General features: G+C 42.1%; 1 protein-coding gene across 1 annotated transcript; it reads right to left on the reverse strand.

Moving 5' to 3' along the window:
- Positions 1–3,099: 3,099 nt before the first annotated feature.
- On the reverse strand, positions 3,100–12,911 carry PNO1 (partner of NOB1 homolog). The gene is made up of 7 exons (XM_079940916.1): positions 12,622–12,911; positions 12,238–12,387; positions 9,585–9,668; positions 9,331–9,391; positions 8,980–9,097; positions 4,490–4,560; positions 3,100–3,808 (listed from the first exon to the last, which is right to left on the reverse strand). Exons 1-7 carry the CDS (start codon positions 12,826–12,828, stop codon positions 3,741–3,743), a joined length of 759 nt encoding a protein of 252 aa, XP_079797042.1. The 5' UTR covers positions 12,829–12,911; the 3' UTR covers positions 3,100–3,740.
- Between the last annotated feature and the right edge of the window lie 256 nt (positions 12,912–13,167).

Here is a 13,167-nt window from a genome sequence, read left to right on the forward strand (position 1 = left end):
CAAAAACCACCTGATTAAAAAGTGGGCAAAAGGACGTGAAGAGATATTTCTCCAGAAGGATACACAAATTGCCACCACCACGTGAAAAGATGCTCAGTATCACTAGTCATTATGGAGATGCAAACTAAAACAAGATACCACTTCAGGCCCGTCAGCACTGCCATCAGCCAAATAAAAGTGTTGGTAAGGATATGAAGCAGCTGGAAGGCTTGTTGTGCATTGCTGGTGTGGATATCAAATGGTGTAGTCATTGTGGAAAAATGGTATAATGGTTCCTCAAATTAAACACAGATTTACCATATGACCCAGAAATTCCACTTCTGGATACTTGCCCAAGAGAAGTGACAGTAGGGACTAGAAGTGTTGGCACACCCGTGTTCATAGCGGCATTATTCACAGTAGCCAAAACTTGAAAGCAACCAAAACATCCATGACAGATAGATAATCAAAATGTGGTATATACATACAATGGGATGTTACTCAGCCATAAAAGGAAATTTTGACACATGCTGTAACACACATGAACTTTGAAGACATGCTAAGAAAAAAGAGCCGGTCACAAAAGAACAAATACTGTTTTTTGGGGGGGTTTTTGCGGTACGCGGGCCTCACTGTTGTGGCCTTTCCCGTTGCAGAACACAGGCTCCAGACGCGCAGGCTCAGCGGCCATGGCTCACGGGCCCAGCCGCTCCGCGGCATGTGGGATCTTCCCGGACCGGGCCACGAACCCGTGTCCCCTGCATCGGCAGGCGGACTCTCAACCACTGTGCCACCAGGGAAGCCCAATACTGTGTGTTTTATATAAGTTCCTGGAGTTGTCAAGCTCATAGAGACAGAAAGTAGAATGGTGGTTCCCAAGGGCCAGGAGGAGGGGGAGGTAGAGTTAGTGTTGAATGGGTACACTGTCAGATGGGGAAGATAAAAGTTCTGGAAATGGTGGATGATGGTTGCATGAGAACGTACTTAGTGTCACTGAGCGGTACAGTTCAAAATGGCTAGAATGGTGAATCATGTATATTTTACCACAGTTTAAAAGAAAGAGTAGACAAGATGGTAGAAATCTTTCTGGATACCCTCCAGGACTTAGAAAGAAATGCTGTTCAAGCTCATATATGTCTTGAAACAATTTTTGTTTCATAGAATGGATTTTTGTTTTGTCTGCATTGGGTCTTCGCTGCTGCACGTGGGCTCTCTCTAGCTGCGGTGTGCAGGCTTCTCTTACTGCGGAGCATGGGCTCTAGGCGTGCGGGCTTCAGTAGTTGTGGCGCACGGGCTCTACAGCACAGGCTCAGTGGCTGTGGCGCACTGGCTTAGTTGCTGTGCGGCATGTGGGCTCTTCCCAGACCAGGGCTCGAACCGGTGTCCCCTGCATTGGCAGGCGGATTCTTAACCACTGCACCACCAGGGAAGTTCTTCAAACAATTCTTAGTCTTCAGAAATTCCCACATGCTCAAAAATCGCTCATTAAATTAGCTCACATTTTAAGCTAAAGTCCACTGCCACTTCCACCTTTTACTAACCTTGGGCATTATAAATTTATCAGCTAGCCAGATCAAATTAGCGAGTCCTTGCTCTCCCAAACCTCCTTCAGATTACTGGTGTCTCTGAATGATTTCTTTCACCAAATGAGTAATTAACATTTGTATAATCCAAGCATTTTGCAAGCTGTAGGATGGTTATGTACACTGTCACCGTGTACTCAATAATCTAACATTAAGCATGCTGTCCCATGGTTCTGGAATCAGGAAAATCAGGTCTCTTTCCCAGATGCTCAATGAACATGAGCTTTCTTCTCTAGATAGGATGAGAATTGGAGTCCAAATCTTCTGGAACGACTAGGAGGAAACAAGTTCTCTTCCCTTACCGGCCACTGAATATCTAAGAAAATACTCCTCTTTCATGCCCATTCCCCAGCCAAGTAGCAATTAATATGTTAATAAACTGTTACATGATGTGTCCGAAATTGTACTAGATACTGAGAATCTAAAGATCGGAGGCTTTAGGGTGGGAGGCAGACACTAAAATAATCACAGGTTAGCATGACAGACGCCACAGAAATACGGATAAGCATCGCTGAGGTTTTTGGTTATTAGATTTCATGTCCAGGCCTTAGAGAAGAATTTGAAGAAGTGATTTGATCCAGGTCAAGATCAACTCCCACTGCAACTACCACTGTGATATAGTCAGATTTATTACCTCTATTTTTTCTTCATTATTCCATTCCAGGAATTAGCTGGGTTTCCTCTAACATTTTGTTTCCCTTTCAAGCCCCAAGCAGTGCTGATTCCCTGGGGGTTGGGGGATGTTTGCCCAGGGAGAGGCCCAAAACTCAAGACGGTAAAAGTTCAGTATCCCAAATTTTAGCAACTGCCCAAGAAATATATTTGCTCTTATATTACTGATAGTTCTAACTACGTAAGAAATCTTCAAAAGGAAGTAAATACCAGAAGATTACTTCACTTTAACATAGAAAACCCGTGTTTTTCCAATCAAAATGATGCTCTTTAAGAATCAGCACAAAATGTTTATGGTTACGTAGCGATGGTTCATCTCAGCCAAGCGCTTTGGAAACCTGATTAAAACTGTGGACCCATTCCTTAGAAAAGTACACCCTAAGCACTCACAATTTTGCATATAACTTCCCGGACAAAGCGTGGCGGGTAGGCAAGTACCTCCTGAAGCCTTTGCAGGCTCCAGAATGAGGCAGTCCCGACAAATTCCTTTTCAAAAGGATGTGAGTAAAATGATATCAACATACACATACACTCTCCATGCTGTTGTGTTGCCAAAGGATAAAAAAATTACTGCTGGGACATTTCCAGCAATTTCCCACTGGATTCCCACTGTAATATTAAGTATATCTAATCCCAATGCAATGTACAAAATAGTTTGGGATAGTGGCACATGTAACTAATAGAAAGCTTAATAGCAATACTTTAAAACAACACTTTTTCTAGTTCTTACATGTACTTTCTAATACTCCTATCATTAAAGTTTTGGTCAAGGGTTGCAGAAATGTACAAGAGAATAACATCAGTTTAATGAAGTAGGTTCCTTTCATTAAAAAAATGCATAATATAAATCAGAACATTTAGGCAGACACCTGTTAAAACAATCTATTACATTTGCAGAATATAGTAGTTTTCTTAGGGGTAAAAATATTCTTTTATCATATTTCACCTTTACTACTTAGAAGTAGTACACCCAAACACTGGTAAGGTCTGACTGCTTTCATTAAACACTTATTTAAAAAATAAAACTCCTTCCTCACATCAACCTTGTGATGTAATCTTTAATTTTACAAACTGCAAAAATAGGTACAAATATTAGCCTTCCTTGGTCCACAGAGTATATCCAAACTGCTGCTATGACCTGGGTCTAAAATATTCACACACCATCCAGTATTAAGGGTCACAAGTCAAGAGAGGTTTTCTGAGATAATTCTTTTAATTACAACTCATAGAGAAGAAATAACTTTTTATAAATTTATAAACAAAGAACTTGGAAGCTAATATACAACTGTTTTTTTAAATAAGTTTCCCTCCAAATGAGAGGATTATAAACTATGCAAATCGATATGTGATTTAAAACGGAAAAAATAAATTATACTTAATGTGCTCGTATAAATAATGGTATCCACGACTGAAAAGTTCTTCACATGGTGTCTGGTGACCACTTGTAGAGGGGAAAGGCATTTTCTCTAGAATTCAAAGACAAGGTAAAAAGTCTCTGATTTGAAATCAGAATCGGTCTGCCGCTCTGCTAGCCACAGCACGGATATTGCCATAAACCTTTGATGGAGGATTTCCTGCAGGAGAAAATAAAAAAGATTATCCACACGTATACATATAGATGCTACATGGAAAATGGTCTGCAACTCTACAAAGGACAGGGACATTTTCCGCTGGATCTACCTTAAATCGACAAAAGAACCATAAAGGAAACCACATAAATATTCTCCAAAGCACATTTTAAATCCTAACAGCCAAAGACTCCGAGTTGTCAAAACGTTTCGAAAAGCAGCCAGTCAGACCTGGGCACAACTGACCTGGGCACCACGGTGGATCCCACACATTTCTCGAGCACGCGCTACAACCCATGGCTCTGACCGCAAGTGTGGTTTGAAAATGGGACTAAGTCAATCGATTAAGATGACTGACTGATGCTGCTCAGCAGCTCCCCTTTGGCTGAACCTAAAACAATGCTGCCTGCTATTCTGGAAGGGCTCCCTAGCGCACCTCATCAGGGGACGCGGCGACGATGTAAGCAATGTAATCCAATAAACCCTTTCTCTCGGGTTTGCAGATGGAATCCAAGCAAAAAGATTCCTGCTTTCTCTCTGGGCCCACATTTGCCAGCCCCCAAGAGTTTCTGCTTGCTACCTTTATCATCACCCTGACCCTAAAGTGACCTGCAAATGGGATCTGAGTTCCTAAATTCCCTGTTCTTTTCCTTCAGAGAAGACAACATAGGAAGAAACTGCTGTTACCCAGGATGAGGTTGCAGATAGCAGTTCTTGCCATCTTGATGTTTTGGAAAGAACCAAGGATGTGAACTTTCCTGCAAGAGATAAAGTGAGACAGGTTAGCAACAAAAAGCATTTCCTTAACGAAGTCCCATGATCCAGAAACTCTGGAAACTCATGATAGATACACATGCCTAAATAAAGGTGGTGGTGATGGCCGCACAACTCTGTAAGTATACCGAAAACCACTCTGAAGGGGAATGATAAGTGCATTACATCCCAGTAAAAAATTATGAGGGAAAGACATAAAAAATTAAAAAACAACTCAGTTCTTTAAGACCCTTGGTGAATAATGGCTCCTATCCACTGAGTGCTCTCCAATACGCTAGGGCTTTACATCCATGTTCTCATTTAATCCTTGCATGAGCTTTATCAGGCAGAAGCTATTCCCACTTTACATACGAGGAAACAAGTTAGTGAGAAATCAAAACACCTGTCCGAGATGACGCACTGGCAGAGCTGGGAATATTAAAGTACCCAGATGCAGGTAATACTGTACTTAGTTAAAACATATTTGTATTTTAACTGCAAAGCTTTCTGAAGATTATTTAGGGACTTCCCTGGTGGCGCAGTGGTTAAGAATTCGCCTGCCACTGCAGGGAACATGGGTTCGAGCCCTGCTCCGGGAGGATCCCACATGCTGCAGAGCCACTAAGCCTGTGCGCCACAACTCCTGCGCTCTAGAGCCCACGAGCCACAACTACTAAGCCCATGTGCCTAAAGCCCGTGCTCCACAACAAGAGAAGCCACCGCAATGAGAAGCCCCTTTGCTGCACCTAGAGAAAGCCTGCACGCGGCAACGAAGACCCAACATAGCCAAATATAAATAAATAAAAATAAATTAAAAGAAAGAAAAAAGATTTAAGATTCTCTAAATTTCTTCAGTACTCTCTGGAGATCATCCAGACCATTTTACTGGGCATTCCTTGCCAAATAGTTCAAATTAGACTGAGAACATAGCATTTTGCTTTTCTGAGCCCATCTTCCAAAATATCAGTAAACTTAGTAAACTGACACCAAAATCTTCAGGGGGGACGTCAAACAGAACCCTCTCCCTTCCAAAGGCTCAGGCATTTCTGAAATTGGGGTAAAAACGAGGCTAAAAACAAGAGAATCAGTTAAGTCTGTTCAGGATGATCCCCAGGTTTCCTTCCCCACTCCGGGCAACCAGGCAACCACCTTACTACCCCTCTGTAACTCTGGTAAAATTAAGGGGTGGGGCTGCTCACTGCAGAAGGTGAAAGCCCTGGGGGCTGGACCAGGGGCACGAGGCACAGTGGAAGTAGGAGCACCATGACGAAAACAGGGGCAATGTCAAGCAAACGTCTGCACGATGAGCCGCGAGACTTCCAACTGTCTTCGTGACTGGGCTCCCAGAGTCTGTCAGCAGAGAGACTGGAGAATACTTCTCTGGGGAGCCTGGCCTGCTCATTGGGAAAGACTAAAGATACTGACATCGGGGCTTCCCCAAAGAAACAGGCTGGCAATCATCCTAAGTGAAGCCTACAGGCCACCAGCCCCCCGCCCCTAGCCCACTCACAAGCATCCCGAGCCCAGGTTTCTAGTCTGCTCCTTACGGCCCCACCCTTAACATATGACGCCCACACTGAGGAACCAGAATCCGAGGAAAGCACCCAGTGCAAAAGAGTAGAAGGCACAACCAGCAAGCGGAATAAAGCAGTACAGAAACAGAAACTCTAGGGAGAAAAGAAGAAAAACAAACCAAAATAAACCCCCAAACCAGTGAGATTAGAAAAGCAATTTTCAGGCACTCATGAATTGACAACAGGATGTTAAGAAAACTGAATAGAAGGATTAGAAGATGAAGTTGCAGGAAGGAATTCTGAATGAGAATGATTTACAACAGATTTGTATACTCGGCCAGAATAGAAGACATCTTCCCAACCAGGTCTCACAAAATGTCCTTCCTGTGCTAAGCGAGCTCCAGGACTACCTACCACCAAAACAAGGAGGACGCAGGACAAAGAATCCAAGAACCAAGGGATTCAAACACCAAAGGGGCAATGGTGAAAGAAGGAGCCGGGATGGCAACTGTGTGCCAGGCAGAGGGTAGCAGCGCTTCTGGAACAGAAGGTTCCAGGAGAGATTTCTAAAATGTCTGATGCATCTGAGTCCACCAAGCGGAGATACAGACAATGTATGGCTTTCTATTCAATTAGTACACTGAAATATTGAGAAAGCACACAGAAACATAAGAATTATTTCTTCATGTGACAACAAAGTTGCAGAGGACAGATAAAGTAACCACAGTACACCACCTGGCTCAGCTGTTAATACCCTGAGCACCGATTTCATGCTCAGGTAATACTGAGCTTGAGTCGAACCAAACCCACAGTGTAAAGGGAGGGGCAAGCAAACGGGAGCGCTGGAAAGGTTGAGCATGTGAGCGGAGGTGGGGAAGTCCAAAAGAGGAATCTTCATCTTTCACAGGAGAAAAGCAACAGGGAATCTGAGGGGGAAAAATTAAGCTGCTATACAAAGATATTTGGAAATACAGAGGAAAAATAATTTTTACAAGTCAGCTAGCTGAACTTGAAGACTTGAAATTTCCTCCCTCAGAGGAGGGGGAAATGGAAGCAGACAGGAGGAATTATTTTAAAGTTATGTGTATGTGTAACTTCGATAAAAACAAAATTCTGTGAAGTACAGCATGAAAGATGAGGAGATACAGAAGCAAGGATACATACAGTGTGAGTAGTTTTGCTGCTAAAACAACCAAAGCAATGGGGCAGTGGTTGGAATGGCATACAGGTCCCAGGACATATAGGTCACATTCTTTCCCATTTGATATCCTGAATGTATCTGGAACAAATGGTTTTCAGTTTTATATTTTGTTCACATCCTACTGTGATCTTTGCCAGGTTTTCAGCAACTCATCAAAAATAACATTTATGGGTACATAACAGTCCATCTTATGGCTGCATCACAACTAATATAAATTGTTGAACATGTGGATTCCAATTAGCCTATTTACAGCAAAAACTGCAAGACAGTACATTTCTTTGCCAGTAGTTGGCACTGAAAAAAAACCTACTACTAACCCCCAACGAAATGGAGAAACTTGAAACAACATGCTAATTAAAAGAAGCCATATATCAAAGACTACATATTGTGTATTTCCACCCATATGAATTTCGAGAAAAGGCAAAACCATAGTGACAGAAATGAGATGAGTGATTGCCTGGGAATTGGGAGGGGCCGCAAAGATGCACAAGGAACTTTTGGGTTGATGGAAATGAGCACAGTGGGATCACAGGACTGCAGAGTATTTGCCAAAAACCCATTGAATTATATACCTAAAACAGGTGACTTTAATTGTATGTAAACCACACTGTAATACAGCTGTTTAAAAAATTAGTTCAATGAGTAAATTTTAAGTTAACCCTTAGAAATACACTGATACATTTATAAATTATAAACTTAATATGATGCGTTAACCATAATTGGACTAGCAAATCAGTTACATTTTAAAATTTCTAAATTAACAAAAACTTTTAGGGCTGTTTATGATATTTTAAAGTGTGGTAAACATTTCAATTTTTGAAATTTCTAGTTCAAAAGAGTTTTTCCCATGGCTCCGTGGTCCCAACTCCAGGCTTAAGTCATAAAAGGTCAAAATTATAACACACCTGTCTTCAGGTAAACAGGGCCACCAATATAGTGTTAACAGTTTTCTATTTACAGTATAAAAAATCGTCTAAAATTCAGATTCGAAAATAATGGTGAGTACTTTGGTTCAGAGCAAAGATGAGATGATTTTAAATAAAATTATTTCTGGATTTAGCAGTAGGCAGGTCCCTCCTCCTCTCAGTCAACTGCTTCATTTCCCAACTTCACGGCATTATATAATCTCTGCGCCATCTGCCAGTAACCCCAAACTGGCAACAGAGCGGCTTCAACCTCCGGCAGGGAAGCGTAATCCCAGCTTGACTTCCTGCACCCTTATTTTAAGCCTGTATCATCTTATTGATGTTCACATATAACTGCTCTCTAGTTTTTCCCACAATGTGCAATGGTCACCTTCCTTTTATGAAAGGCCTTTATATATACGTGCATGTGTGTGTATATACATTTATGTTTTTCTTTTTTAAAGGAAAGTCTCACGATGGCATTCAACACACCTACTCCTTGCTCTCCTCTACTGATTTAATAGATTCTCCTGAGATACTATTTCAATCTTCACCTGTCATATAATTTCTTTTAACAGTGATTCTAAACAGTTCCTTCATTACTAATTGAGAAAAAGGCTATAATATCTAAGATTTTCTCAACGAAATCTGTTTTCAAAGTAGGTAACTATTCATCCAGAACCATATCCTGACAAAGATTTAGTGGCTACGTTATACGTAAAATACAATCTTTATCACTTCTTGAAACCAGCAAACGATCAACTATAAATTATGACAATAATTTTCTCAAGATCACATACTTACACATCAGCCAGAACTATCCGCGTCCGTGTCACGTTCTCGATGGTGAATTTGGTTTTTCCTCCTTTGCCAGCGATTCTTCCTATTGCCCTCGACAGGTGGTCTCCCTTTAAGGGCTTAACTAAATGAGAAAAGCAAGACCTCAGGAGGGAAGCCATCCCAGCATCACCCACTTCCATGGGAAGTTTAATCATTAGCCAAATTTCCCTACTGAAAGACATAAAACACATTTTTGAAAAGCTGCTAATAACACAACTCAACTGATGTGACTGGAAAGCTGAGACTCAGGTACAAGACAAAGCAACAGAAAAGTACCATCCAGTAGTTCATATGAAAAGACCACCATACACTCACCATCTGTAATTTCAAAAGACTCTAGGAAGAGGTCATCCAACCTAATGAGGGCAAGTGCGTCCTACAATACAGAAATACACACTGTGAAGCTCTTCCATTCAGGCACCTGCGAATGAGTGTTAAGCTAACTCTCATAAATTGTAGAACTACAACACTCAAATTAAAAAACAAAACATAAAAAAGCCCAAATCCATCAAAACAGTCATATGGCGTATTTTCCGAGCCCCCATTTCAGATATCATGAAATCACTCACCTCTACCTGAAACCCAAGAAGAAAGGCTTTCACAAAATCAGCTGCTTTTGTCAGAGCGCTAACATCTTTGGTTTCTTTACAAGTCTGTTAAAAAAAAAAAAAAAAAAAGGTGTGGCTATGGAGCACAAATTATAGCTCGGAATGAAAAAGATAATATTCTAACAAACTACTAGGACTGACCTTTCCAATTATTATAATTTCCTTCACTACCACCCTTCCCCAATATATTCTCTATGACCCAGTTTTTGGTAAGTACCGTGTTTAATTTTCAAAACAAAACTTTGCTAACTCCATAACTGGGCAGTGCCCCCAAAGACTGTCAAATGACTTACTGTACTCCAAGGCTGATCTGACTCTGGAGTTACCAGCAAGATTCCTCCAATGGCTCCCATTCTGAAGGACCTCCATCCTCGGCCCATCCCACCCAAGCTGGTCCTCTTCTCTTCTCCTTCAATGCAGTCTCCCTGGGAGTCCTGATCTAATCTCCCGACTTCAACCATCATTCCTGTGCTGATTTTTCTTTCCCAAAGCCACAACTCTAGTACTAATTACCAAGAATGGTTTAAGCAGGGGATCCTGCCCTCAAAGAGTTTATTCCATAATCACAGATACAGGTGCTATTCATAAAATGCCCATCCCTGTAAATGATGTGTACTACAAAGGTGCTTGACACACTATAGCTCTAATCTTCGTGTCAACCTAAATTTAAGTAAGATAAATACTTTTGTATTTGAGGAAACTCAAGTACCAAAAAGTAAAAAAATAAGATTTGAACACAGATCTGATTCCAAAACCATCATTTCTCCTCCCCCACACAGACTCACAATTGAGTTGAGGAGACCACATACTTGACAAATTTGAAGCCATACAGGGTTGTGTAATGGCACATATAAAACTAGATCCCAGTCGCAATTCTATATGTGACTTTAGGCAAGTCCCATGAATGCTCTAGGTCTTAAGTTTTCTCATTTGTAAAATAAGGAGGTTGGAATGGAAGAGTCCCTACTAGCACTGATGACCTTGGCCAAGAAACTCCTTGGCAAGTTTCCTCACATCTGTTAGATGGGGTATGTCATCTACCTCATAGGGCTGTCCTGAAGACCAAAATGACGTAGTGCCTGCCAAACCACTGCTATGTGTCTGGCACAAAGCAGTATCAACAAATGTCAGTGGAATCCAAATTGATGGTGCTGCAATTCATAAGACAGTTAAGCACAATAAACGTTTAGGCCCTGAAGACAAGACTGAAAAATGGACTGACGGTAAAGGAGAAAGAACTTGAGCTAGACCCTGAAAGATGATGAAACTGAGGAAGAAAAAGGGAGTAGGGACGAGAGGGCCTTCAGAGAGCAAATCCATCCATAATGACGGACAGAAAAATGTTCAAAGAGATGGTGAGAGAACTTGGGAATGAGACTTCTACTTGAAAGGCAAATTCAGTCAAAAACTTTTATCTTTCAGAATTACTGAAGATACCAAGATATCAATAAAACCAGTGTGGTCTGAGAAAATTAATCTGGCTCTGGCATAGAGGATGGAGTGGTGAAAGGAGGTTTAAAGCAATGAGGTAAAGGACACTTATAAGCAAACAAGAGGTTTTGGCAGAAAGCCATACAAACCTGAATGAAAGTGCCAATGGGAACAAAGAGGAATTCTACTGTCAAGTTCTGTATTTTAAACTTTGCCAACTATTTAGACCAGTGCCTCCCTGCTTTATTCCATTATTCTAGTCCTTCAACAGAGATGAGTCTATACCAGTCCTGATAATGAATCATTAAAAAGGAAGATATAATTACTTTTGGTCACTGATTTTGATACAAAATTGGCACCCTGAACCCCCCCCCAAGCTTCCCTGATGGCACAGTGGTTAGGAATCTGCCTGCCAGTGCAGGGGACACGGGTTCGAGCCCTGGTCTGGGAAGATCCCACATGCCGCGCAGCAACTAAGCCTGTGTGCCACAACTACTGAGCCCATGCACCACAACTACTGAAGCCGGCGCGCCTACAGCCCGTGCTCCCCAACAAGAGAAGCCACCACAGTGACAAGCCCGCGCACTGCAACGAAGAGTAGTCCCCGCTCGTTGCAACTAGAGAAAGTCTGCATGCAGCAACGAAGACCCAACACAGCCAAATATAAATAAATAAATAATTAAAAACAAAAAACCAAAATACCCCAAAGTTTACTACTTTTGTCTAACTCCTAGACTGACATCATGGAATGAACAAATGAAAAAGTAAATAAACACACTTATACATAATTTACACTTAATACTTTTTTTTTTCAAAAAAATACCACTAAAATATATAGCACCTGTACTGCAGCAAATACTTTGGTTGCTTATTTAAATACTTCTGAAACATGACAACCTCTTTACTAAGCCTTTTCTCAATTAAAACAGAACATTATTAAAAGTCTTCTAAGACACAGCTGGTATTTTAGTATGATTTCAGACCGAACTTATGAGTTCAACTAATAATTGTGTTGTATGCAAATTTTGAAGGCATTTGAGAGGTTCAAACACTAAAATATATTAGAAAACTGGAAGAAAATCATTCAAAATAAGCCTCATTAAGGAAAGTCTATTCATACCTTTTCATCCCCGTAGAAAAGAGAAACCGCAGTATATTTGAAAATAGTTAACATTATCCTCACCCTGATTTCTATATTCCTCGATTTCAAGTTAAAGCGTATCTGAAGTCCCAAATGCTCCACAATAGGTGTAAATATCTTCATCCAGTTCTCTTTTAAGGGAGTATATCTGTTAGCTGGGACTGGAATTTTTCTGGTTTCTTCTTTCCCACCCTATGATACAAGAAAACACAACTCGGGAGTTGTCTGGAGGAATAGGGGGTGGGTGGAGATATGAAACAACAGCTGATTATCAAGAACACCCCTTTAACTGGACGAATTAAACATCAGGAGAGTCACCTCTCTAAGAGCTTCATGCCAGAAGAAGCTTCAACATCACCCAGAGGCCACCGTCCTGACCCGCCTCTGGCCCCTGCCCCGTTCCTGTCCCTCGGTCCCCGCCAGTACCAGAAACCCGTCCCCGGAGAGGGGCGGGAAGACGGGCCTCTTGGCAGGCCGGGCCTCCTCGGTGTCCATGCGGGACGCGTCCTCGCCCTCCTCCGGTGCGGACAGCTGCTCAGCCTGCCGTTTCTTCGCCCGCCGGCCACCTTTTCGGGTGACCTGGGTGAAGCCGGCCTCGGCCAAGGGACTCTGTGCCTCCATCTCGGTTTGCATCCTCAAGAAACTCCAGCGGAAGCTTGCTGCTCGAACACGTGCTGGGCTGCACAGCGCAGGCGCGCCTCGCAGGACCCAGCCTTCGCCAACCAGCCCTAGGGCTCCGCCCCCTTTCCTAAGAAGTCCCAGGCAGGGGACCTGGAGCAGGAGTTTGTGTGTGTTTGTTGGGCAGGGGGAAGGGCTGTCCTAAAATATGACTGATTCTTATGGTCGCCCTCTGCCCCGCCGCTCGCAGCCAAAATTTTTGTAATCTCTAACCTGTATATGTACTAAAGGTAGAAGGTAAAGGCATAAACAAGTCTGTGTTGTTGGTGAAGAAAAATCTTCTGTGCCTTCAGT

The sequence above is a fragment of the Stenella coeruleoalba genome, assembly GCF_951394435.1.
Source record: "Stenella coeruleoalba genome assembly, chromosome: 13".
Taxonomy (NCBI): domain Eukaryota; kingdom Metazoa; phylum Chordata; class Mammalia; order Artiodactyla; family Delphinidae; genus Stenella; species Stenella coeruleoalba.